This window comes from Malurus melanocephalus, unplaced genomic scaffold (assembly GCF_030028575.1).
Source record: "Malurus melanocephalus ecotype Western Australia unplaced genomic scaffold, MMel_1.1 scaffold_122, whole genome shotgun sequence".
Classification (NCBI taxonomy): Eukaryota; Metazoa; Chordata; class Aves; order Passeriformes; family Maluridae; genus Malurus; species Malurus melanocephalus.
The window spans coordinates 924765-952725 of NW_026623354.1; the positions used below are offsets into that span (position 1 = coordinate 924765).

Genomic DNA, 27961 nt, shown 5'->3' on the forward strand with positions numbered 1-27961 from the left:
AGGGTTTGACAAGAGGGACTTCCAGAGGTCCCTTCTAATCTCAAGCACTCTGTGGTTCTGTGAGTATAAACCTGTCGTGCATTAGGACTTACTTTTAATTATTACCTTGAAATTAAATTGGTGGAGCCTTATAGGTGAGCTGATGAATTGGCTGAGGATTTAGGGCAGTTCATTAAATAAGGTATCAATACAAAGTCTTAATTAAAAGTACTATGCAGAGGGCAGAAAGATTTGTATTCAAAATCTCTAACTTGGAAGACCTCAGTTTTCAGGGAAAAAACCAAACACAGGCCAAACCTAATAAACCACTCCAAGTAATAATTCTTTCAGTGTTTACTGCTTTTCTTCTAAACTAAGGTACCAAAGGAGTTTTATGTCACATGTAGAGCATATTCTTGCACCTTCAGTCAGTTATATGTAATTATTTTGCACCTTGTAACATTTTTTATGTTCTGTTTGACTATTTTGCTTGCTTTAACCTGCATAGGAGGAAATAATTTAATGAGAGGATAACCCTTAATTCTCTAAGAAACAGATATTTAGTTTAGTTGTTTAAACTCTTCCTGCTCTGTGTACAGGGAATTGGCCTCTTCAATTTGACACTCAYAGTTGTGTATGAAAAGTGAGGTAATTTGTTCTCCAGAGATGGTTTTTTTACTCTTTGCAACTGATGAAGAGTAAGGAGCTTAAATTCAGCCTAGCTTTTCAGTGGCCATGACTTTCTGGGAGGGATCCACCTGCTCTGTATTTCAGTTTTGACTTTTGGTTTTTTTTTTAATAGACCTATGCTTTGTTTTAATTTTTGCAGTCGGTTAAAAACTACACRAAATGTCACGTGAGGAACGAGCAGATCTGCAATAAACTGACGAGCTGCAAGAGCTGCTCCCTGCACCTCAACTGCCAGTGGGACCAGMGGCAGCAGGAGTGCCAGGCACTCCCTGGTAAGGTGACACTGCTGCTCACAGCTGGTYTCAAAACTGAATAAATCTCCTCTGTTCTTGCCACAGAATGTTTGTTGGATGAGCTGATGGATTTGTTTGTTCCATGAGCAGATGGATTTGTTTTATTTGTGCTCCCTCATCTTGCCTGTCTGTGCCTGTCCAGGTGAACCCAGCTGTGATTACACCACTCTTTGGGGTATCAGTGCTTCCTTTAATGTTGTTGGGGGAGATGATAACATCAGTGGAAGCATAATGACATGAACATCTGCACAAGCCAGTGATGAGCACTGGCCTGTGGGGACCACTGAGTGCAGACCTGAATTGCCATTCTGAGTGTTTTAATGGTGCAGATGCACTGACACTGGTAGTTTTGCTAGCTGGGGTTTTACCTTAAAACTTATAATTCAATTATACTTAAATTTTCTTGTGCAGATAGGGCCCAAGATCTAGTTTCTTGATTGTCTAATGCTGGTACTACTGTGAAAGCAGTGAATATTAAAATGCTAATATGAAATATTCTCAGAAGGTGACTGTTAACATTCTGAAATAGTATTTATTCTGTAATTTATATTCATAACTACATATATRCAGTTAGATGTCAGAACCTTTTCCATTTGATCTTTATGTCCAGATGAAGTTAATGAACACATTTTTTTTAGTCGCAGAGATGATTCATTAAATAACTTGCATCAATTTATTCTGTGCGGTTCAAAATTGTGTTTGTGTAATCTTTGTAAAGATTGACTATAACAGTTGCTCTTACTTATCTTTTAATAGTTATCTGAGTCTGAGTAGTGCTGTAAAATGTTGAAGAAAAATATTTTCTGAGGTGTTATCGGAAATTTCTATCATTTGGATTGCATTAGTATTTAGGCAAGTACAAATGCAAAGATAGGATAAAACAAAGATAGTGTAAAGTTGTGATTTCTTATTCTAGGATAGTCTTTCAGATTTTGAAATTTGCATAATATTTAAGTAAAATGGGTTGTGAAAACTATCATGTGCATAATCTATAATTCATATGTAGTTGTGGTCACTTTTGAGTACAAGGAAGAAATAGTGACATACAAATATTGTGCTGAAATATTGTATAATATTGCTCAGCATATATCTTACAATTATTTTTAAGTTCTTAGAAGTTTCTTTCYATAAAAATACACTATTCTGTATGATGATACTTGGTATTTCAGAATTTATGTGATGTGAAAAGGGAAATTTGGTGTGGGATGTATTTTGATTTATGATCTAAGGAAGATAAAACTCAGACTCCCTTGGGTTTTTTAAAAGTTTTTTTGAATCAGCAGTAACTGTATGCTTTTTGCACCAGCTCATCTGTGTGGGGAAAGGTGGAATCACATTGGAGATGCCTGCCTCCACATAAATTCCAGTCGGGAGAGCTATGACAATGCCAAACTGTAYTGCTACAATTTGAGTGGAAATCTTGCCTCATTAACAACCTCAAAAGAAGTGGAATTTGTTCTGGATGAAATACAGAAGTACACACTTCAGGTAACTTGAGTAACTTAATTGATGCTTATGTGAAATAAATTTGCTTTGAGAARTTCATTTTAGGGTTTTGTCCAAAGAGAGGGAAGTTTATGCCTTCAAAGMAATGCAATGTGGTGCTAAACTGGCATGAGGGATGTGTAGGATGTTGAGGAAAGCTCATATTTAATATTATTGACATAGCAGTTCTCAATGCTTCTTCTAACCAGATTTAAATATTAAAATTTACTATCTACTTGGAAGAGAGTATTTGCTCAAGAGAATAGCTGGAACACTGATTTTGTGTCCTGCTTTTGGTTGTGATAGAGTTAATTCTGAAATTCAGCACAGGCAAAGGCAGGGTCCAGCAATGGGGAGGAGTATYCCCATGCACCAGCACAGGTGAACTTCTCCAGAAAAGCCAGTTTTCTCTGTAACTGGTATGTGCCATCAAAGGGTCACAGAGAAGCTGCACTAGTATGTGAAGCATGTAGAAATTCCCTGCACAGCAGCACTGGAATTAGCTGGAGCTAATTATCTTTCTCTAATAATTGTGGGGGGGAGAGAGAGAGCTGTAAACTCTTCCATGCCTCTGGCAAATGCAGCAAGCTACTACCAGAATATTCCTTAGAAAAGGGATCCACATTACTTTTATTAACTGTGGGACAAGAGAATGCAAGATTAATTACCTGTCCCTGGGTGGTCAAGTCCAATTTTTCAGCAGGTAAATATTCAAATGCTTGTTGCTGTGTTTAAACATCACTGGTTAAAGTACATGAAATTTAAGAATGCTCAGAAATGTGAGACCTAGACTTGTACACTCAGATGGGATGTCTTAGCAGAATAAGGTTCCATTTCAAGCAAATCAGTCCTTCTTATGAAGAGACATTTTTTTGAAGTGTGTTTAGTTTTGTARAATATACAGCATTTCTTTGTCTCTATATAATCCTAAAAAATTTAAAGTAGTTTAGGATTTTACTGTTACAAGAAAGTGAAAGATAATTGTGGATAACARTTAAAGCTTGCATCAAACTAGTATGTGATTTATGAAGTTATTATGTTGCAGATGAATTTAAATAATTCAAAGGAAGTACCATTTAAGGATTGCCTTTATGTTATACTGAATTTGAGAGCAAGAGGTTAGGGACATGTATTGCAGACAAAAATATTCTGTTATCCTTTTTAGCATTGCATTTCACAATGCAGCCTTGAAACACATTTTGTCTGTCCAYTCTTGGATATGAGTTAACTTGGAAAATGTAAATGAAACAGAAAGAACAAAATCATATTGGCAACATGATTGCTATGGTTATTTATTTTGCCACCTTTTTTTCTTTTCCCTTGATTCCTATTAAAATATTGCACAGGATGCCTTCAAATCTAATAATGTGTGATAGATTGTTGATATGACTGATTTTGCCTGACTGGTTTGATGTGTAGATGAGAAATAGCTTTTTTTTAGTATTTGGAAGCAAGATTTTTCTTACATTTCAGAGCCTAGAACTTGTGCAAGGTGACATCCTGCTGAGCACATCTTTATTTGAATGAAGTGTATGCTGAGCCAATGTGGTGATGTAAATTTTAGATACCTCAAATACAATTTAAGCAATTGTAGACAAATGTATACACTTGAAAAGTCTGTCTTGGGTTAAACAATCATTTACCTGTCAGAACCTCTAATGAAATTCTGCCATGAATTATCAGGTTGTTTTCAGTGGCATTTAGGAAAAAAAGAGATATTTTTCATTCATATCTGTCTGTCCAGCTACATATATTCAGTGTGAGACAGCCTAAATGTGTTATCAGGTAYGACAGAGGCTCTCTGAAAATTCTTGATCTTCTTTTGTCTGCCTTTTCCTCTCAAACTGCAATCACAGTGATTTAAAGAGGGAGATTTCATTTTAGATGGCTTGTTTCTGTAACAGGTGATGGTGTGGAGTTCACAAATGGAGTCAGAGCAGCTGTAAGGTGAACACCATGGCTTTARTCTCTATTATCTGTGGTAAAGTTTGACTTGGGTGGTTAATGTTGAAGGCTTTAATATCTTTACCTGGGAAAAAAAAGGTTTTAGTTTCACCGGAAAACAAAAAATCTCAGGATTAATGAATATGTCAGAGCAACGTTTGGAAATAAGAATATGATTCTGATTTTATCTCCTTGTTATTTGATATTCTTATGCTGAGAAAAGAAAAACAACTGTGCTAGCTGTTGTGTACTTTATAAACTGTTAATGTCAGTAAATATTACAGTCTTGAAAAGCATTCTTTATTGTTTATATAAACAGCATGTGACTTTGTAGATTGCTTCCTAATATACAAAGCCCTTCTGGGACAAGTTTAGGACAATTTCTTTATCATGTTTATTATACTACATTGATGCTTTGGAAAGATTCAGAGGGAGGAGGCTGCTGTTGTCTCCACACCCTATCCAGACTTCATTATGTATAAATAATTTCTCGTAATCCCAGTACTAAACTGGAAATCAGTAGGTTTCTTCCTTTTAAAGGATAAGGACAAGGTTCATTTAGTACTAAAGAAAGAGACAAAACAAAGATCTGTGTGGTATAAAGTCAAAACACTGTCAAATTTGCAGATTTATTTTGAAATTACCCCCAGTGGTTTTAAGTCTAGTTTGTATTGTTCATTAAAAATAAATTAAATTCTGTCAGAGAATGCCAAAGTAAACATAATGGATAGGCTGCAGATTCCCACACAAAAGAAAAGGACACTTAATATTTTTTTCTTATATGCTTTTGTTGACCTAGTTAGCAAAATATTATGAAAGGGAAGATTTGAGTTTCTCTGCAAAGTAGATTAAACAGCAATATGAGGTTAATTAACTGTTCCTGCTAATATTCAAATGTTGTATATTCATTTAAAAGTGCAATTAGCCCTCTTGGGAGTTTGCTTGCAACTGTGGGATTTAACTAAAAATAATAATTTTCTTGTTAGCATGCAATAAATTCTGAGAAGATTTAGTTTTGGTGTAGTAAGCACAAACAAAGAAGAGAACACTTTTACAGAATGCCTTTCATTATATGAACTGTTTGCAACTTTCCCTTTGACTCACTGCTCACAAGGCTAAGCATCTTTTTATAAATTACACTTGAGTGTAGGTTGCAGTTAATTAGTGAGCTTTGCATAGCAATGTTATTCCTTGTTAGCTCAAAGTATTCTCTGAGGGCGGGGATGCTTTTGTGGTTTCATAATGTGTGTGATTGTGGTGAAGTTGACATCTACTCTTGGTTTCTGAATTGCTCTCCTTACTGCAGCTTCTACCAGTCCCACTTTCCTATTGTGGTTTTGGAAGTCTARTAAATTATTTTAGGGCTTTGTCTCCAYTTTACAGTTGTTGCATTGACTGTCCATTAGCTCACCTCTGGTTTAATTTTCTTCCTACTTTCAGGAAGAGGGGACCTCAACTCATTTTGAATGCTTGATTAGAGAACACAAATTTCCCCCCAGTGTTGTCCCCTATAAAGAAGAAATCCCAATAAGAAACGAAAGTCTTACTGGAATACCAGCCATAATTTCTGTAGATGGAAATTGGGGAAGTTCTAGTTTTTTTCAGTTTGCCAGACTATCATTTTTTTTTTTTAACCAATGGGACTACAGAAAATTTTAAAAAGAGTAGGAGAATTAAGTGCTCTCCTGACCTAATGCATGACTCCTCCTACTAATTACATCTAGATTTCATCATACAAATCCAGTAGATACTGAGACATAACTCATGAATTTTGCTTCTGCTGTTTCAGATATCTCATTCGCTAGGTAAATATTTACAAAATAGGAAATGTGCTGGTATCTGTCACAGTCAGGATTGATGCATATTTAAGAAATGGAAAACCAAGCAGTGTGTCTGCATAGAATGCATGATTTCTCTTCGTAGAGCTGCTATTTTCAGGAAGCAGGTTTTTTGTTTARAATGGTGCAGAGAAGAGGCAAATTAACTGCAAGCATTTCTTCAAGCTGTGAATGTTATGGAAAGATGGGCAGTGAGAGGCCATAGTAGTTTCAAAGTTTAATTGTATTTTTCATCCTAGAACAACAAATCACAGCATTCAAACAATTCTTGACAAGTTTGTTGAATTTTGTTTATAAAGTGTTGTGATACACACAATAGAAAATGTGACATAAGGGTTTTAAATGCTTTTAGGACAATTTCAGATCCAAAATAAAAGGGATTTAAATAAAGGTGGAGATATATTTTTGAAGGAGATATATATAATTCCTCAGTAGTTTGCATAATAAAGAAACATGGGAGATTTTTGAGCCTCGGCGGTAATTGGCTATTCACTAAAGTTAGTCTTGCTCACTTCATTCATCTGCAAATTATTCAGCCCTCATTAGTTCCGTGCTGATGCAGCAGTAATACCTGAAAAAAATGTGTCATGAGTAGAAAGGATCCCTGTACTTTAGATCTCAAAGCAACTTAATCTGATTTAAATTCTCTGAGTAAACAGTGGATTTAGTGTGAACCATTGGCTTTCCAGTTAAGGTTACACAATTTTCCTTTCTAACATAGTTCCRTAATTACTATTTAAAAATGAATTAAAATTGTGTGACTTAGAATAAGAGAAGAACATACMTTTGAAGTTATTAGTGATCAGTGTTTAATAGATTCCTGTAATGGCTARAAGTTGGCTTTATGTTCAGCTTAATAGGGCTGTAGATGAAATTACAGAATGATGTTTTGTTGGTATGTATTGTATGATTGTAATTTTGTTCCTCTGTTGGGTGAAAATAAAGCTTTCACCAGCAATTTTTTTCTCAGAATTTGATAATTCTGAAGTGTTTCTAACTTCTAAAGGTTGATTGCTCATTTAAAAAGAGTTTTTTGGCAACTTGTCTTCAATGTTATGAAAGATTGTTCTATGAAAACAGATAAACCATCACTAGCTGTGTTTCAAGCACTAATGTAAAGTTTCTAAGAAAGGCTGTGGGTTCTAAAAATAGTCTAGAAAGATATGGATGGCAGGACAAACATATTCTAGAGATGATTCAAATTTTTAAATAGTGTAGTGGGATAAAGCGATGCAATGTCTCAAGATATGTTTCATTATATTCTCCATTACAACATTAATAAAGGCCCATGACAACTTTTCCCAAGATGGATTTAATCACCTGCTGTGTATTGCATTGCTTTGTTTATTTTGTTTTGTTTTTTAAACGGATAACTTCCCTAGAACGTCTTTGTGTGAGCTTATTGTGTTGTTGTTGTTATTATTTAAAGTGAATTGTATATAAAGTATCAAGGGAGTTTAGCTAGGCCTGGATAGTTGGAAAGGAAGAACAACTCCAGAACTGTCTGAGGAGTAATGTTCTTCCCACTCACATGTTGAGCAAAGATCACCTGAACTTCCAATAATGGAGTTGATTTGCCCTGTATTTTTCACTCATCTCATTTGGTAACAAATATTCTTCAAGAGGCCTGGGAGCTGGAATCTTGCATCAGCAGGTTCTAGTTCCAGAGAACTGGCATTCTCATTTCCTTCCTGTCTGATCCTCTCCAGAAGCATCTTTTGCAAGATAGATAATCACAACAAAGGAATCGGTTTTCTACATTAATTTTACATTACATGTAACAACATAGAGTTCAGGTGAAGGATGTTAAACTCTTGCTATTTCTTAAGTCTGAAGAAGAAACAGGATTGGCATTTTCATTCGACACATTTGATGTCCCTGAGTTGTTCCAAGTACTTTGATATTCCCAGCTATTACGACTGAACCTTTCATCAGTTTCAGAGATAATTTATACTGGATTTATGCCTTTTTTTAAAAAAAAAAAAAAAAGAAATTAGTTTGATAGCCATAGAGCCCTGGTAGCTGCAGGTGTCTCTTGTGGCATTTCCTGAATGTCCTGGTCATGATTTGATTTTTCATGTTGGCTTCCATGCAATGCAGCAGCAATCATTTTTGGTGATAAACTTTGATGATATCCACACACCATCTCTGCTATTGCCAGCAGTCTTCACCTGTGGCCCACCACATGATGGAACTGATGCCACATAATTGAATATGCATGTTAAGCACATTGTTGGAGCATTTGGGAGGCCTTACTTGGATAATCTGTGTTTGGCATCCTGACAGCATGGCCAGAGCAGCCTAAGCAAGGTCACAGCTTCGATGGTGTGTATTTGATACTGTGCTCATCAGCCTCTGGGTCTGTATTTTGATTCCTCATCCTAGCAAAGAGCCAAAGATGGTACATATGGAATTTGAGATGCCTGATGTGATGACTGTGAGCTGCCCAGATAGTACAGCTATTAAGAATGATTATAACTATGATATGTGTTGCTTTTGCTGGAAGTCTTTCATTTCAGGGACGCTGCTTTTRCCTCCTATGGCTGCTTTGGTTTTCATGATTCTCCCTGGGACTTTTTCATCATTAAAGGGGGTTCCAAGACAGTCTCCTACTCMAATGGAAGAATTTATTTCCAAATATCATTGCTGCACTGTCAGTTTTCATTATTGGCTAACATGCTTTTCCACCATAGCTGGAATAGGATCCCTGTTTTTTATATACCAATGCTGAGGCCAAATGATTTGGCAGTGCAATTGAAACYGTCAGTAATATGTTGAAGATTCTTTTGGCTGGAATCCCTCAATCCCAAAGTAGGCATGTAGGGTTGGTTTATGTGTGTGTTTGTCAGCAATTTATCCTGCTGAAGCCCCTGACATTATTTTATAAGTGCTTGGTCTACACACTCATCTTCTACAAAGAGCTCTTTGGACATATGTGTGGATATCCAAGGTTTTCAGATGCATGTGGACCACGTACAAAARCAATCTAGGCAACCAAACAGCAAATAAGACAACAGATGTATTATCTATCATTTTCCAGATGCCCAAGTTCCATTTTTACTGCTTGCATCATGCTCTTTCTGGTACCCAGAATATGTGAGTCCTTACAGACACCTGGAAAGTTGGTCACCTGGGGTAGGGATGAAGTTATGAAGTAAACACAGAAGTAAGACCCAAAGTGGGCAGTGGTGTATTTGCTGAACATTCCTGTTGCTGTTCAAGAGTCTCCCAGAACACATCATTGCTTATGGAATGGAACATTTCTTAGTAGTTTTCTGGTTTATATAAGTTTGTTCTTGCATCCCAAAGTGTTAGTAATTAAAGTAATTTTTGTTTGATCGTGATCTCAACTGAGAGTACAGAGGAAGAAGAGAGCATAGGGAGTACATTTTAGAGAGGTCAGGAATACTGATTATCTACCTACTGATTTTTTAAAAAATTATTTACCACTGATATTTTTGAAACAAAATTGATAATCCTTAATATTTCAATTTGGTCTAATGAGGCAAAGGTAAAATCGAAGGAATGCTCTGATTGGGTGTAGAATTAAGAGTGCTGAAATATTTTTTCATCCATGAGTTAAACCTGAATGACCAAAGAATCGGAAAGATCAGAGGTGAAAGATCACTGATAGAGAATGGCAGTAATTCTTGGTTCRCATGTGAAATGCATTGATCTTTAGCCATGGCAGGTTCCTTTTAGGTGTGTTGTAGTATTTTACCTTGTAAATTATCTTAGCTTACCTTGTAAAGAAAATAAATTGCGAACCTAATTCACAATCAGATCAGTGTGTCTGCGTTGGAGCTGACAGAGAGTATCCTCTGCMTGGGCAGGCAGCTTTCATGGACCCCATTTCAAACAYGCAGAACAGAGATAYAGAGAGACAACAGGGCKGTGACAGGTACATGATGGCAGGTGAATGCCACAATACCAAAMCCCRCTGCCTGCYCTGTCACAGTCCTGTTGTCTCTCTRTATCTYTGTTCTGTRTGTTTRAAMTGGGCTWMATGAAAGCTGCCTGCCCAGAGATGACAGGAGGAAAYCTGTTTGGTTTGGGTGTCTTGAGATTGTTACACCAATGATGGCAAGGAATRTATGTAGATTTATCCTGGAACAAACAAAGGCCTTTTTTTCCTTGAAATCTGTTTTTTTTTAGTAAGTCTATAAAGTGATAAAAATCAGTAGAATTAGTGATATAGTTTTACTGATACATCCTAAATATGTTTTAAGAATGAATGCTTTTAGTGTTTTCTAGACTATTTTTTTGTAACTTATAAATCAATAACAAGCATATTCAATGTGTATTTAATGACATTGGAAATGTAAATGTGCCACTTTTATTTCTGCCTCTGAATTGCCTAAAGTTGATCAGTATCAGCAATACAGACTTTAGAGGAGGGAATATTTATCCTATTGTTTTTCCTGAACTGTGATTTCTCTGAATTGCTKTTAACTTATGTGTATTTCATTATCCACATTGGCCTAAGAATTAGTAATCTACAGTAACCACTAGGAAAAAACCAAACGATTTCATTATGACCATTTGACTTTTATCAAATAATAGAGATCAGAATTGTCTTTGAACAGAACATGGGTTTTTAGTAGAAGAGAAGCATATAGGGAGTGGAGTTTTTGTTGGGGTTTTTGGGGATGTTCAGCAAGCTAGAACAATTAAGATAAAAACTGTATGKACAATGATTGATGAGATGATAAAGYGAGATAAGAACATGGTGAATTCTGAAAATGTGAAGTTGTTGCTCTTGAGCTATTCCTTGAATTGTTTTAGCAGAACAAAGGCATTTTAAATAATCTTCTCACATTTGTTTCATTCTCATCCACAGAAAATTTCACCCTGGGTAGGTTTGCGCAAGATCAACATCTCYTACTGGGGCTGGGATGACATGACCCCTTTCACAAACACCACTCTGCAGTGGCTCCCTGGAGAGCCCAAYGATTCTGGCTTCTGTGCCTACCTGGAGAGAGCAGAGGTGGCAGGGCTGAAGGCAAACCCCTGCACTGCCATGGCAGATGGCCTGGTGTGTGAAAAACCCGTTGGTAAGGAGCCTCTTACTCCCAGTGACTCCTCCCTCTTACTGRTGCTGTCATGAATAACAAATATTTGGGGTTTCATTTGCCTAAAAGGGATTTTGGGACAATTTGGAATTAAATTATTCCAAAAATAGATATCGTTTTAGCTTTTATGAAATAGCTGTAATGTAGAAACAAATAATATTCCTWAAGTAGCAAATTTTATTTGAAAATTAGTTCACATGGCTTAATTTGCCTTACACCAGAAATTTTATAATGTGCTTCCAAATCAGTAATCGTTAATGATAATGGTAGCTGTAACCACATGTGGAGGTTAAAAAATGCTGATGCTTTCTTTCTGAACCTTGTTGATTACATTAAAGGTGTAAAAGATTGAAAAATCCAGAAGTCTAGTTTCTGTCTTTTAGGTTTGTTTTGGTATAGTTTGCTGTGACAAACAGTCACTTGACTGTTCAAGTTAATATACAATAAAGTGKTCTCGTGAGTTTTTAGTATGAGTCATGGTGAGTTTTACACATTAAGTTTTGTTAAATATTATGTTTATATASAGAAACAAATTTAGATCACATTATYTRTAGCTAATTAAGGAAGCAACCCCTKCARKGGGGATTTTTCTAATGGAACACATGATGAAAGAAAAAAGAGGTTAAACTTGTGTTCAAAATGATCAATATTTGTGGTGCTTTTCCAGTCAGTCCCAACCAGAATGCCAGRCCCTGCAAGAAGCCGTGCTCCCTGAGGACAACCTGTTCCAACTGCACGAGCAATGGCATGGAATGTATGTGGTGCAGCAGCACCAAACGGTGTGTGGACTCCAACGCCTACATCATCTCCTTCCCATATGGGCAATGTCTGGAGTGGCAAACTGCCACCTGCTCCCGTGAGTATCTTAAGGAATGATTTTCTTACTAAATATATTTTTGAAGTTTTTTTTTGTTTTTTTTTTTCACTCAGAAGAGCTGAATGGGATTCAGCACATTCACTAGAAAGAGAAAGATTTTCAAGTGATGGCCTTATATAGCTAATATGAGAGGTCAATGGTGAATATCCATTTCCTAGATATAGATAAAATGTTGGCAATTCTTTGATGATGGAATCAATATTTAGTCTTTCAAAACWATAAAAAATTTTTATTGCTTTCAGATAAAGGAAAATTATGATGATTGCATGAACAGTGTTAGTGTGCCAAACAGTGGCCATGAGCTGGAACAGGGTACTGTTAAAATTAGATAACCATTATGTAGAACTTAGACTAACACAATATCAAGTTATTAAGAAAGGGAAGTGTGTTGAATTTAAAGATGCAATGTCTCTCCAAGAGAATTAGCAATCTCCTCAAATAACCTTTCAGTGCATCAACCAAAGCTGCTCCTTCCCAAGCTGGGAGTGACTGGAGTCAGCCCCACGTGGTTCCAGGGTTTATTGGTACCATAAGTGATGTAGATGTTGGAGTGAGCTGCATGGGGCCTTAGAGCCTTGTCTTAGTTGAGGTTTATTTAGAACAATTCCTTGGTCACCATCCTAGAGATGGTTCTAAGATTGGTTCTTAGACTTTTACTGTCCAGGATTTGTGAAGTGTGCTATAGTACTCTCCTTATTGCTCTACTCTGAGACAGCTTTTCTGGTTACTTCTGATTTTCTGTCTTTCTCCACAAGGGTATTTTGATATCAAAGCCTCTGGAACATTTTATTTTTGCATATCTTGTGACAGGATTTACCATCTTGACAACAAGATGCAGCTTGCTTTCTGGATYACAATTAGATCATTATTCCATTGGATAGGTTATGGATACAAATAAAAAAAACCCAAAGAACACAAGAGGCTTTSTCCTAAGCCTCAGAAAAATATTAAATAAAGTAAGTTAAATATAATACAAAATAAAAGAAGTTCTTGATATGTCTGTAACAAAAACTACTGATATATTCTAATCTTAGGAGAAGAAAAGAGTTGTATATACCAGGCCACTACGTATCTGGATTAAAGGCAAAATAAAGCACAGGAAAGATTTTCTTTTAGGGTAAATTGGCCAAGAGCCAATCTAATTGAGATTTCTTCTTCATCCTTAATAATCATAGACTATAATGAACCAGTACCCTGTTGAGTTCTGGTAAACTTTTCAGTTTAATTAGYAAATTTCAGGTACTAATCCAGGTTTTAGTGTTCAGGTTCAGTGTAATAGGTAATAGGAACATTTAATCTCTTGTCAATATGTTTGGAATAATAATTCAGTAGTTATATAAAGGTTTCTCTCTCATAACTATTCACCGAACTTATTTTTTCCTCTCCTATATAGGAATCAATTTTGCAACTTATAAAATATTGATAGTGAGTTGTGGCAGAACATAAATAGATTGAAAATCTGGAGATAAAATTGACAGWATACCACATGAATGATGCTTATGTTTTTAAACGAGTGATATTATGTCAGTCTGGACTTTCAATTCAGTTTTTCTSTTTGTGTAGTATTTGCACATCACATTGATTCAATTTGTTTGGGGAACATAAGAAATTGTTTTTAATCTGATTGTCATTTTTGTCAGGTCTATAAAAGTTTATATTAAATAAGGCAAAAGAGATTTGCTATATACCGGTTCAACATTATGTAAAGGCAATTTTGTATGAAAATTAGAAAAAAACCCAAGATTCTGTGTCTGTAAGCAGTTTTTCCAGAGTTTTATAGCATCAGATATTTTGTATTTAAACAAGAAAATGCATGGTCAAATGAAGCATGTCTCAGACATTGTTTTAGTCTAAATGACAAAGAAAAATGTAGATATATCATTGCTGCTGAAATAATGACGTACTAAGTCGATTCCCTTATCAGGTTGTTTCTACTTGACTTGAGGAATGGACTGTAAGGATGCCTTTCCAAAAAATACTCCTTGCTTTAAAAAATTTGCTTTTTATTTTGAATCACTAATTTCTGAGTTTTTGGATGTTCTTCCCTGAATAAAAAAATAAATTCAGAGAAGCATGTATGATTTAAGATACAAAAAATGTAACAACTGAAAACGTCACATTTATGTTCACAACTTGGAATTAAAATGAGGAATGCTGTTTTATTGGTGACATATTGTCATTTTAATACCTACTTGCCAAAAACTTACATTTCCACTCTTCCCTACATCTTCCATCYGTTATGACTTTTGATTGAATAGCTGACAGTTGAACAATCTTGGACCACCTCTGGAATTTCAAAGAAAACAAAATTGCTGCTTGAATATCCCTTTTTCCATCAACAATTGCTTCTCAGCTCTCTTCAGTTTTTCAGCTGAATGCCRCTACAGAGAAAAGCTGAAGATTTTCACTTTTGGTTTTATTCTGTCTCCCATAAAGATAGTGCAGCTGATACTTCAGAGCTTTATAAATAGCAGCAGGAGTATAAATAGCAGCGTGAGATTTGTTTGGATTGTTTACAGTGCATCTCTGAAAGGGCAAGCCAGCCAGTGCAGAATGATGGTCTTTCTTTTTCTGCTGATCTTCTMATATATTCAAAGCCCAAATTTGTATCATTCAGTTTCAGCTCTGATGGTTTAAAACTGATTTTTCGCATTGACAATTTGAAACAACTGTTGGCCTTTTTTCGTCCTGCTTTTTTCTATATTTGGGAAACTTGAAACTTGGATTCTTCCAAGTCTAATGAAGAGCTCTTGCTTCACCATTCTGTGCTGTTAAAATCCTTTTAAAATTCACCCAGATTCTTCACTGCCTGTTTTCCTGATATCTGCAGGTATCTTTAGACTGTGCAGTATTTTTTTCTTTTTATAGTTTTCATTACTTTTAARCAATTTAAATAGTTGCCKAAGTCAGAGGTGTTAGCTTTTTTCYGCTCTCAGTTAATTTAGTTAGTAACRAAATAATTTTGCTTAGTATTCTTTTTGAGGAGCAGAGGAATCCAGGTAGCTGTGAACATTTATTTGGGTGCAGTGTTCTGGTTGCAGTTGAGCCAAATTGAGAGSTTACCCTTATGCAGAAACAATTTGAGTGTCCTTCAAAATAACTCAGTGAATCATTAACTTACTTTCTTCTTTATAAAAAGAAACTCAGATAATTCTGGCTTCACAGCAATAGCTTACGTTCGTGTTTCTTTTTAAAATTTAATTCTTAAAGCCTATAAAGTTAATGTGAAAAGAGACAGGGACCCATAGTGATCAATGTTTGAATGAGGCTGGTGTTAATTTGATTCAGTGTTCCAACAGTAATTAAAAAAAACTAAGATGTATAAGAAAAAGCTTAAAGAAGCTTGGGAACTTTAATGGTCTTCCTGAAGTTACTAAAATGTTAATKTCTTATTAATAGAAAATGACGGTGACTTCAGAATAGGGATTTTATTTGGTTCTAAACAGATTTAAAATATGAGAAAGACCATTTAATTATTTTAAAGATTAGAGTATAAAAGATCTAYAGGGAAATTTGAATTTTAGAATGCACTTTAAAAAATGAAACCTTAATTATGATGATGAAATAAATATAAATGATTAAWTGATGAGAACMTTAAGATATAGTTAATTTAAATGKGACYRAATTATGACTTGTAGCTTGAGATGYGTRGTATGCTAGCTTGTTTAAAAAGTTATATGCAACAAGTCTGAATCAGATTTGTAGGTCAACACTCAGGTGAAATCCAGGGGTAACAAATGCCCCAAAATAATTTTTGGTTTGAATTTGAATGATCCTGTGGGGTTTTTATATTAATAAATATTAACACTCTTATTTGGTTTATTGACCTTGTTGAATTCTAGACTTTTCCTGTTGGAAGGGCTGTTTATCTCAGTAAAATTAGTAATAAATGCATTAAGTATTAATAATAAGTAAAGCATATATATTTTCTTGTGTGTCTAATGAAGATGTGCAGTATTTTTGTTCTGCTTTATTATTTTTGTTGGTTTGAAATCCTTATTGATCTGTAGTGTAACAAACACCTGCTGTGTGTTTTGTGATCTTTGAGGAAGCAGAACTTTGAATGAGAACTGAGATATTCTTACTAATAATACTGATTGTAAAAAATACAAAACAAACAAACAAAAAGTCCTCAAAACCCTTGCAYTAATATTGTGTTGCTTGTCCTAAAGCTCAAAACTGCTCTGGACTGAGGACCTGTGGGCAGTGCTTGGAGCAGCCGGGGTGTGGATGGTGCAACGATCCCAGTAACACTGGCAAGGGACAATGTCTGGAAGGCTCCTCMAGAGGCCCAATGAAACCTGTCAGTGTGCACTCCAATGAAATGGTGCTCGATGCTWCTCTTTGCCCAAAAGAGAAAAATTATGAGTGGTCTTTTATCCAGTGTCCAGGTAAGGTCTGCTTCTGTTCTTCCTTACAGGTGAAGTAAGAGTTTAAGATATCCCAAAGTTACATGATTGTTCTAAGTAATGCAAATAGCATTTGCATGAAAGGTTTGTGTTTTCCAAAATACTTCCTAAATATAGAGTTTGTTACACAWATGTGCTCATGTCATGTGAAATGTAGTGTCCATAGTTTAACCAAACTTGCCATTTAATTGTAAATTTTTGCCTACCCTATCCCACCGTTCTTAACAATCCAAGTATATGAATTTTCTTCAGCTTTTGCTTTCTTCTGCATCTCTATCCATCAAAGAGTGGAACTGGGGAGAAATTATCCATAAGAGACTGCTGATGGGCAGAAGTTTCCCTGCTGCTCATGCCAMATCCAGCTGGTTCTGGGAATGAGGGGCTTCAAAATACCTGGGCTGTGCTTTCAGGTCAGCCTGTAAACATTCAGAGTAAATAGAATATCTGCTTGTGTAGCCTTAAAGAGAATCTCTGAAGTCTAAATTGGAGCCACACCAGTTTGATTACAGCATTTTAAGTTTGTTGGGGAAGTAAGGAAGGTATCAGGTGCTTTAGGACAGTGGAAGCTGAGCTGGTCCAGCCTCCTGTGTGGAAATCCTCCAACCCTGACAGCAGAGTGTGGAAGCAGCACTGGAGGACTGCAGGCAAATGAAAAGCACACTGGGGAGTTTGGCAGCACTCCAGTAGCCTTTTACAATAAATAACACTGTTTTGGTTTTTTTTTTTAGAATAGATAGTGTAACTGTACTAAAGTTATTTTTCCAGGAAATGTTCTACTGCTGATAATTTTGGAAGCTGGAGCTTCTCTAGGATGAATAATTTTATGGGTACATGAAGCTATGTTTGCTTTTCCGGCTGCTTTTGTGTCTGTATGCATATATATGGATAGAGATTTTTTTAAAAAATKGTTTCGAATAATTAAATGAAATGTAAAACCAAGTGAACACAGTTAAATATTTTGAGTTACAGAAAAAAAAAWATCAAATAATCTTATCTCTTTTCCTGAACAAAGAAGCCTGTAGAAGTTTCTGGAAACAATAGAATTCCATTCTGTTGTATTAGTCTTTATGTAAAAATAAATGTATGTTGATAAGTGCATTCTTGGGAAGAATAAGACTTTTAATTTCTAAAGAGATTTAGTCAAGATAGTGAGAAAACTTAATAGTACAGAAACGTTTGATACTTGTTTGGAAGATTCTTTAGGAACAGTTACAGAAGAAAGAAGAGATTGTCAACTTGGGAGGTTTTAATGGTTTATGAGCCAAGTCTGGCAATGGCTATAAATATATTAAGTTACTAAATTATGAAATGGCTCTGAAAACTTTTTAAATCATGCAGTGAGAATATTTTTTTCCCCCAGCCAAGACACCAATCACTGTGACATTGAGTAAAACTCCAAAATTTAAAAAAAGTACAATCTTACTGTGATAGCTGTCCTCTTCCAAGTCTTCCACCCCCTTTGGCACTGAGGAATCGACAGGTCTGACATGGTTTGACATTTGACAAGCTGCTGCAATTGACAGATTACTAATCTGCTGGGCACCATGAGAGCTGAAATCCCACCCAATAGAGAGGTCATCCTTCAAAACCTGGCAGCAGGATCAATGATTCTGGCAGAATTCACATTGTGATTTTGCTGCTGGAGTGATCAGTGCTTTCTGAGTTTCCCTGAAATGTGAAGTTCTGGAGTGGWGCTCTGCTGCAAGATCAGTGGTTTATAGTGGTGTTATTTGACAAAAAGCAATTTTTATGCTGTCAAGGTCAGATGTGAAAAAATTATGCCAATAGAAATCCAGTTTTTTTACTTTCACCAAAATTGACGGTAGTGAGGAGGGACTGGAGCAGTTTGATGTGGTCCCTGTGTCCTCAAAATTGCTTTGTGTGCCAAAGCTAATGAGGGTCAGGACTAATAACAATAAGATCATATTTAGTKAACTTATTTTGGAAGTTCATTCTTCCCACTAGATGCGTTTGGCTGTGAGATCGCATAATCTATCACAGGAATCTTTCAAATGCTTCACATTTGCATGTAGGTATTGGGGTTTTCAGGGAGTCTGAGTTAGTGACCTACTACCTCTTCAAAGATTTCTGAAGTGCCTAGACAGCATTGTAAAGCTGTAAGAACTGGATTCAATCACTCCCAATGATAAAAAACCCCAAACTTTCTCACCAAAAACATYTTGAAAACTTGCATGGCACTACAGAGTCAGCTTTTGGTAGATTTCATGTTTCATTGCAATACTATTTTAAAGAGGTTCTGTGTCAAAGTGCAAATATATTTATGTTGGTTATTAGTCAGGACTAAACTCAGAATCRCATTTTCCTATGATTTTGTAATCACATAGGCATGATTTTGTTCCAAAGAGCATTTTACTAATGAAGATTTTYAAATGTTCTATTCTAGCTTGCCAGTGTAATGGCCACAGCACCTGCRTCAACAGCAATGTCTGTGATCAGTGTAAAAACCTAACAACAGGAAAACAGTGTGAGACCTGCATGCCAGGGTATTATGGGGATCCCACAAATGGAGGACAGTGTACAGGTGAGTCCCTCTGCTGGGAGGAAAAAGAAAAATATCAAAAWGACATTTTATCTAATGTGAATTTAACCTTCTTAATGCAACGTGAAATTAAGTTTTCTTTAAAGGTTAAAATTTTATTTAATAGCACTGATGAGGTGATGAGCTAAATCAATGATTCAGATTCAGGTTAATATATTTAAAGAGAAACTCATTCAGAGTCATGATTTTGCAGTTGTTGTCCTCTCAGGAGGAGGAGGAAGCTCTCTTGTTGGAGCAACACCTTAAATCCTGTTATTTCAGAGAGACRTCATTTAATTCCATGTAAACAAGCCTGTTAAAGGCAGTGAGAAGGTATTTATAGATAAAGTTCAGTGTCTGCCATAATGTCTGATTTGTATAAATGTGATTTGTATAAATGTGTGATGGCAGTGGAAAAATCATGCATTTAACAGACCAAAAAGTCTTACTCATGTATAGCTGAAACAAAAAGGCCTGCTATGCTGAGAGTGGCCAGGCACCCATATCTGGTCAAGGTTTAGATTTTAAACCCCTGCTCTGGAGGGTTCTCCTTGAAGTGAAAGARAGAATGGAGTCCAGTACTCCAGATGGTTTTTGGATATTGCTGTAGGGCTGCTTTTTCACTGCATGGATGGTTTTAAGGTCGATARTAACTCCTGCCCTTAAAACTAAATGGTGGAAAGAGGAATGTATTCAACAGGAAAACTCAATAAGGATGATTTTGAATTTAGGAGGGTGCTGGAAAATTTAGTCCCATGACTTTTTCTTCTCCTTTACCACACCTTTGCTTCTTGAGGAATATTTATTTATTTAAAGGCTTTGTTTCTTCCTCAGTACTTTTTTAAAGTGCAGTAAGCAATGCATAAAGATTCACATCTGGTAAACTCAAGCGCAATATGTAAAAATTGTGTTCAAGGGGATAGAAAGATTAATGTCTACCCTTATTGACAATTGAACATTTTGCTGAGGCTTTATGATGCTTTAAATAATTCTTAATAGTTCTCTTTTTCTCCTGAAGTTGACAAAATGTTCTCTTTGCTGTCTGTATCACCTTTATGGYGAAATGATGTATTCATACAGCTTTTATTCTTCAGGGATACATTAGCTATCAACCAAATAAGCATTCCATCATCTTTAGTGAAATATGCGTGGTGCAATAATGGCTAAAATCAATTTATAAGACCAGTAAAATTATAAATTTTACAACTTGTTTTTTCAAACCTAGTCTGTAAGGGTACATATTTTTATTGGTAGACTGTACATATTTTATTGGTGATTTTAACGGGAGCTATTTTTACTAGAGAATGCTTTAAAAAATAAACAAGATAATTATTTTGAGGCTTTATCTGCATTGGTATGTTGTATCTTGTAGTACAGAGCCCATAATAAATATGTTTACATCCTTAGGATATTTTGAAGTAGTCATTATGCGCTGTTAGATTTTCTTCAGCATCATGATACTGTGGTAGAGGTGCCCAAATTGTGGGCCAGGGATTTCTGCAGGAAAAAGCACCAGTGATCCATAGATAAGTCAARTCAATGTTAGTGGGGTTTAAGAGGATTTTGGAAGCATGGCTGGGATCAGGCACGGTGCACATGTAAAGTAAGAAAGTAATGGTTCTGTTTCTTTTCTCCTTCATTCTGGTGATGCTTTTGATAATGCAGAAAATATTAAACGTGGCTGGAAATTAAAGCCATGATTAAAACAGAAGCATACAGAGAAAAACATGAGTGGAAGAAAGGGCAACCCAGTCAGAAGCTGAGCTTAAGTGTSACTGAAATAAAGAGAAAAAAAGACAGGAAATTACCTGAAAAAGTCAATCAAAGGACAAAAAAATCATGAGGAACTAAAAAATGCCCAAACCAGTCATCCTCATAGTTCCATCSTGTGTCACTTTGCTGCTGCCAGCTGAGTTTCTGACTGGAYCCCACCAAATTTCCTTTTCTACTAYGGCTCAGTCTGTGGCACGATGGCTGCCTGAGCACGYGGTGCATTTTTTCCTTGGAGCTCCTGAGTGATTTCTTTGAGGATGCAGGTTGAAAACTTTTTAAAGGCATGACAAGATAATGACTRTAACTCTGAAAGTACATCTGCAATACTGTAATATTCTTCATCTATCAAGTTGCTATAGTTACAAGGGCATAGCTTGGTTATGAATTGGAGAGCAGTCAAAGCTGGGAACAGAGGTTGTACTCCATCTCTGCAGGGGACAGGTGAAGTGCTGTGCTCTGGGACAAAAGCTGCAAATCATTTTCCTAGCACACTCAGGACACAAAAAAAATTTTCCCCAGTACCCTGACAAAGGTGTTTATGTCTTCAGCACACATATTACCTCKGCTGCTGTCATGATATATGTATGTRTAGGTAAAATCTGAGCTCTTAGTTTGACTATCGGTAATATGGACTAAAATAATTTACAAGAAAACCTTCCTTTTTTAAAAYAGGCTGCATTAGCCCTTGTTGTTCCTAAGATCCTTGATATTGAAAGAAAGGAGGAGGAGATGCATGGAAAGCCTTGAAGTCCTGAGAAAACTTTGCTTTTTTCYTTAACTTTCCAATGCCAATTGTTTCCTAAATCCTTTCTGTTTACAGTCCAAGGAAGTAATTCAGAAAGSTCTAAAAGAAGCTGACTGTCCACCTCTGAGCAATTGATTCTGCTCTGACCTTTGTCCAGGGATGGAAAACTCTGTTAAAATATGACTTATTTTTTTCCACTTTGGTACTAATGGTGGCTTTACAGCTGTCATCAGATAACTGATACATTTATAGTGGTATTGCATAGTATTATGCTATCAAATTACTATGGAATGAGTAACAGTTGTTATAGGAAAAAGATATAATTCATGTTTCGAAAGGTTTTGAATAGTTGTGATTAAAGAATAGATAAAAAAGTTGACTTTTCTGGATTTTCACTCGCTGTAATTGCTGACATTTCAATAGCTTTAAAACAGATCTAAGGACTTGCTTTGCATCCTGATATGATGCAGGCTTAGTAAATGTGACAAACSTCACAGAAGGACAAAGAAAAGATGGAGGCATAATAACAGGCTTCAAATGCATGAAGGGAAGCTGAAAAGAGAGAAAGATGATAAAGTGCCTTTCCCCCACGCCCCCATTTTGGTTGAGGAGGAAGTAATTGGATTAGGTTGCAAACAAGAAAGATTAAGGTGGAATACAAGGAAAAATTTCTACTGGTTAAGCTGTGAAAGATTACCTAAATATGCTATGAAATCTGCATTATCACTTATACTCTACTTTCTTAATTTTCAACCATCTCAAGTTTTGCAAATGGGCAGGGAATTAGCAGATTTCATACATTTTTCTGCAGTCCTAATATTCAGTRTCTTGAAGTCTGAGTTGTAGGAGACAAGGAGGTATKGAGTAAAGCATTCTTATTTGACAGRAAAATGAGCTGTGTATAGCCAAATGACTATGGATATTTATCACATTTTGTGTCCTTAATGCTATTAAGATGTTACTAAATTAGCAAGTGGCATACCACTTATTTTTGAATCTATAGCATTTTTGTTATTGAGGAGTCTAAAAGCTTTTAATCCTATGAAGGTTTCCTCTGTAGCTAACTCTGGTTTATTTGTGTCAGAAGTGTGGTATCTTGGTTGCTGATGGGCAATGGTCATATTTTTTATAAATAATTACTCTTCTTTGTCTTCTTGAAATAACCCTGCCTCATACCAATTACTCACTTTAATTCTGTCACTTGAAGTCTCTTTTCAATACAGAGAATGAGAGTTAGAGTTTGTACTCTTGGTGTAAAAATGAGCTTTRTATTCAGTTGTCCTGAGATGTTGCTTGCATTTAAGATGTATGTGCTCCTTCAGGTCTTTCTGACATTTCTTTGTTCAAATATATAGTTTGAATTATTTTACATTTGATTCATTGCTGCATTCTATACAAAAATCAGTAATAAATTKCAGAAGTCTTTTATGTTAAGGGAAGTTCTGTGACTGCAATCTATTAGTTATCAGTTCTTATACTGATTAAAATGGTTTCTAGTAGTCTGTAGCATCAAAGAGATTGCCATAATAGAAAATGAAATTAATTTCTTACCTCAAATAATGAAATATTTTTAGTTGTACAAAAAGATTTGCATTCCTTCTTGGAAATAAATTGTAATACACAAATTAGTTAATCCAGACCCTGGGCACATGTTTAAGTTTTGTCCTCTAAACTGCCTGTCTGCAAAGAAGAGCACGAAGAGAGAAGTTACCACCCAAGTTACCACATAAAATTACAGCATTCTTTTAAGAGTTATCTCAATGTGCAAGAAAATAAGAGGGAAGGCAGAGGGGAATTCTGAGCATGAAAGARTAGGGTGCTCTGGGAAGGGACAGGTTTGGGCTTCCAAGCCAAGCAAATCCATGGGCAGTCCTTGGAGTGCTAATTCAGTGCTGTCAGTCTGTGCCAGAAATGTTTMRGTAATCAAAGCCTGTAGYRAACAGRAGATAMAAYACATTCTGTATTGTGGTGAGAATAMTGAGAGAATCACAGCTCAGCCCTGKCTGTTCCTGAGCAGGTAAAGCTCTCCAGGTGTGGGACATGGGGGAAGCCTTCCGGTCTGAGCTGCTGAAGAGCTTGAAGGCAGACATTCCAAATCACTTTGATTAGTTTTTCTCCAAATTTTGCTCAAGTCCCATTTGAGGTATGATTTTAAAGGCATGAATATAGAAATTTGGTAATAGAAAATTCATTATTGAATATTAATGGATTTTGGAAATAAAGCAGCTTTGACTGTAGGTGTGAACAGGCCCTGCTTGCTGTCTTGGTGCTTTCTCTTGGTGTTTTTTGTTTCCTTCAGGGTCTTGCTCGGTTTTGTGCTGAATGTCTGGGAAATATGCAATTTTAAATTAAAAATTCTAGAAAAAAATAAGAGTTTTATGTGTCACTACAGWGTGTGTGTAAGGTACCAAGATGCAGTGCTATGGAAGATTGCTTGGAACAATTTTATTTCATCTTAGCAACATTTTTTTAGTATTATTTTCATACTTACTTATCATCTACTTAGTTGTCAATGTTAAAAAAATTGCTCTAGCTGCTTATCAACTTGTCATTTTCTTCATGCATGGTATTTTAAAAAATTATTCTTACAATTTATGAGATGCCAGGAAAAAACTCTTTACAGTAACTAATGACACATGCTATGAATGTATAATACATTTARTACTAATGAGATAATGTAAGCATTTTGCTGTATTGTCATTTTTTAAATAAAGGGATATCATCCCAAGCAGCATTTTTTCCAGAATTGTGCTGCCATTGTTGTTACTTTTGCAGTAGAAGAAAAACTCTGAGTCCCAGCAGAGCAGGAACTGTGTTTTTACTTGCATTGATTGTTCTTTAAGCAGCCCTAAAAGGCACCGTGTCTGAGACACTGATGATCATCCTCTAAAAGCTTCCAAGCACTGTCAGGGTGAAGCTTTTTAAACAAGTCTGCAGCATTTCTATTGCATTTCTATTTTAGGTCTGTCCCTTTCTCTGTTGTCACATGTTGGGCATTTGCAGTCCCAAAGGCAGCAACTTCCCCCCACTTTTGGTTAGTAGTCAGTTTGAAAAGGTGAAGTTAATATTTTACTGGAAACATTAGATTTTTTTTTTTTTTAACCAGGCTTTCAAACTATTATCAAAAGCGAGCATGTTTTTAGTGAATGTACACCATGGGGGCATCACCTGTATTTGTACACATATGTGCAGCACACATGCTGCTCCTTGAATGAATTCCACATAAACTCTGACATGTAAACATGAGCCACCCAACTGGCATGTATCTACAGCAAGTGCTGCAAGACACTGAAAACAGTAWGTCAGACAGGATCAATAAAAGACTAAGTTGTCAAAGTATCTTAGAGGAAGGACTTTGCTGAAATTCAACCCAGCAGTAAATTAGTTGGATACATATTTGTAATTATTTGTGTTGGTTAAAACAATCAAAAATAAGACTTCCTAGTGATGTGTTGACACTGGAGYTATATCTGAAGGAAAATGTTCCGTGGTGTTCAAGTCTTGCTGCTCAGAAAATGTGATTATTCTGCTGGGTAACTGACAGCTGAGATGTGGGGTTTTGAGAGAAGAGACCAAGGGTGCCACAAGTCATTACTTCAAATGTCTGTGAAAGAGAGACAGGAGAAAGATGTTAAACTCATCCTGGCAGCAGATTGACAATGGTCTCCTTGGATTTTAGGCTCTATCTAACTTTGRAAGGTGCCTAATGGCTRACTTTACAGRTTGTTTTCTCTGGCACTATTTCTAWAATTTTTACCTATTCAACAACCTTTATAATGTGTTTTCATCATGACCTTCTGTGGAGGGATTCTGATTTCCATCCTTTTGTGTCTGTGCAAAAGAAATCCTGGTAACAGCTACCATGGGCACCCTCAAGAAGTGATCTCTGTTTCTGTAGAGCACAAAGGCAATTGGTGTGGTAGATACTTAAACAAGAAAAATTCAATTTGGTCACTTAAAAGTAACTGTGGGGTTCCTTAGATGGGCTGCCTACACCAAAACCCACTCTAATGCATGTGCTTTTAAGTAATATGTATTCTGATTTTTTAAAACAAAAGCATCAATTTGAACAAGGTTATCTGTGGGGAAAAAAAAGACAAGTGTGCTAAGGAAAATCAACTGGAAATAGATCCCAGGACAACTGGCCCTTACTCTTGAGAGGGTAAACATTCTTAGAATATAGTTACACACATATATATGAATATGTAGACAACATTTGCATAGGAAATTGTATGAACAGTAAATTACATAATTTTACACATCACAGAAAGCAACCTGTCTTTCATAAAGGAAAAAGTTGACAAGGAAAACAATTTATTATTCACTTTGTTTTTTTGCTGTTGTCTATGAAGTTGATAGAAAGGTACCTGGTAATTTACATTTAGACTTATATTTCAAGTTTTCAAAAGTTAYATAAGGAATGAGAGAACAAAAAGCAGCAGTCTTAATTTTTCATTTTAACACTATYRCTACATAGATTTAAAATYAATGTAATTTGGGATTGCATAGGGMYGATMGRGAAGCTTATCAATCTAAATATTCTGAATATAAATTTTTTTTGACTGTATTTAAGACAGTAAACCTAAAAGTTAAATGAATTGTTTTCTTAAAAGTAAATTTATTTAGTGAATATCAAATATGCCACCATTGTACTATGGGTTTTGGTCTCAAAACACCTAGAGATTAACACCTTTAGGAACTTTATGATGCTACTTTAAATAGGCAAAGTTATACAGATGCTGTTGGCCTGAGAAACAGGCTTTTTGGAAGGAGAAATAAAATCTTGCATTTAAAACTTCATCAAGAGACAGCTGTTAAATTGTATTTTTTTCTTCTACAATACACTTCTCTTTCAAAAAGGTTTCTGTTCCAAAATCTTATATTCTTGGGGCATGAGTCCTGTTTAAGGTAAGGCTGAGAATGAGGGCAAAGAGCTTTTAACTGACATCTGCTGGAAAAAACAGAAATGCAGGAAGAATAAATATCGCCAATTACCAGTAAAAACATCAGCAAAGGCATTCACTTCTGCATTTTCCTAAAGTAGAATTAAGAACAATATGAGTTGATGGAAGTTTTGACTCTCAAAGAATGAAATGGCAGCTCGGCATACAGAGTTTTATATTGTTTTTCTGCTTAGCTGTTTTAATGTCTAACATATAGGGAATTGTATTTATGGATTTTACTGGTGCAAGATYATGCCTTTGGCATTCCATCATTAGGTGTCTAAAATTTAGAGGAAATTTTATATTTGGTCAAAGGTTTTGTTTTTGAAGCCCTCTTTTTACAGTGACTAAGTATGAAATTAAAAAATCAAAAGTAACTTCTAGTCCGGGCRCTTTGAGGTTATTAACAGAAAAAAATGTTATTCAGTGGGTTGGATGCTTATGGCACAGACCAGAGGAGCCTACATGAATTAAGATATTTCATATAAAAATAGGTAAATGGTGGAAATCAGTGGAAAAGAGAGTATGGTGCGCTTGGTGCTGTCTTCAGGTACTCGAGTATGCAAATAAATTGAAAAAACCTGTTTGGTTGTATCTTGGTTTATAAGAAACAGTGGGTCACAAGTTCACAGTGAAACTCTTTGATAAGAAGCTGTTATTTAAGATTATTCAGACAAAGAAAAACTCACATGCTAAATTCCCACAGAAAACCTGATTTTGTTTATGCTGTACAAACAAAATATTCAAAGGTTTGACGAATGAGGGGACTGTCAAGAAATCTATTTTGCAGTAGTAGTGTTTTGTTTTGTTTTCCTTAATTTCTTTTTGCCTTTCAGTATTGAATAGAGATGACATCAAATTCTCATATTTTTAAAAATAAAATACCTTATCATGGAATAAAAACACTTACTGTTTACTAAAATACTGGAATTTGGTTTTAGTAGAAGGAAAAGGGCTTCTTGGTTCATGTGAAACACAAAGGAAAAGGATCCCAGCACAATAAACTATTCAAGAAAAGCTTCATATTGCTTTTTTTTGCAGAGATTGTTAGAATAGATAGAATAAAGATCTTTGAAGAAGACCTTTTTCCCCAAAGGTTATTTGAAAATTTATTTTCCTTCCTTTAATGAATGCTGATTATTGAACACTGTTCAAGATAATCTGACCACCGAGTGAATAAAATACCTGTGCGTGGGCATAGTATGAACTTAAATTAGGTTCACTTCAATCAGAATATATTTGAAAGAAGTCCTGTGCTACTAAACCAGAAGTGGATTGCCACAGGAAAAGGTTACTTGAGGAACCTGGAAAAAGTAATCTTTAAAAATTACTGTTCCAGTTATTTTTTGACTGCTAAGCAAACTTCTCAATATG

General features: G+C 35.6%; 1 protein-coding gene across 3 annotated transcripts in view; it reads left to right on the top strand.

Moving 5' to 3' along the window:
• Window positions 1-27961, top strand: part of ATRNL1 (attractin like 1) — a 415015-nt gene that overhangs the window by 89863 nt on the left and 297191 nt on the right. For all 3 annotated transcript variants that reach the window (XM_057370287.1, XM_057370289.1, XM_057370290.1), the window contains exons 14-19: window positions 809-941; window positions 2269-2450; window positions 11070-11283; window positions 11969-12157; window positions 16351-16569; window positions 18992-19129. In XM_057370287.1, the coding sequence (XP_057226270.1) occupies window positions 809-941; window positions 2269-2450; window positions 11070-11283; window positions 11969-12157; window positions 16351-16569; window positions 18992-19129 (1075 nt within the window). The remainder of the gene's footprint in view (window positions 1-808; window positions 942-2268; window positions 2451-11069; window positions 11284-11968; window positions 12158-16350; window positions 16570-18991; window positions 19130-27961) is intronic.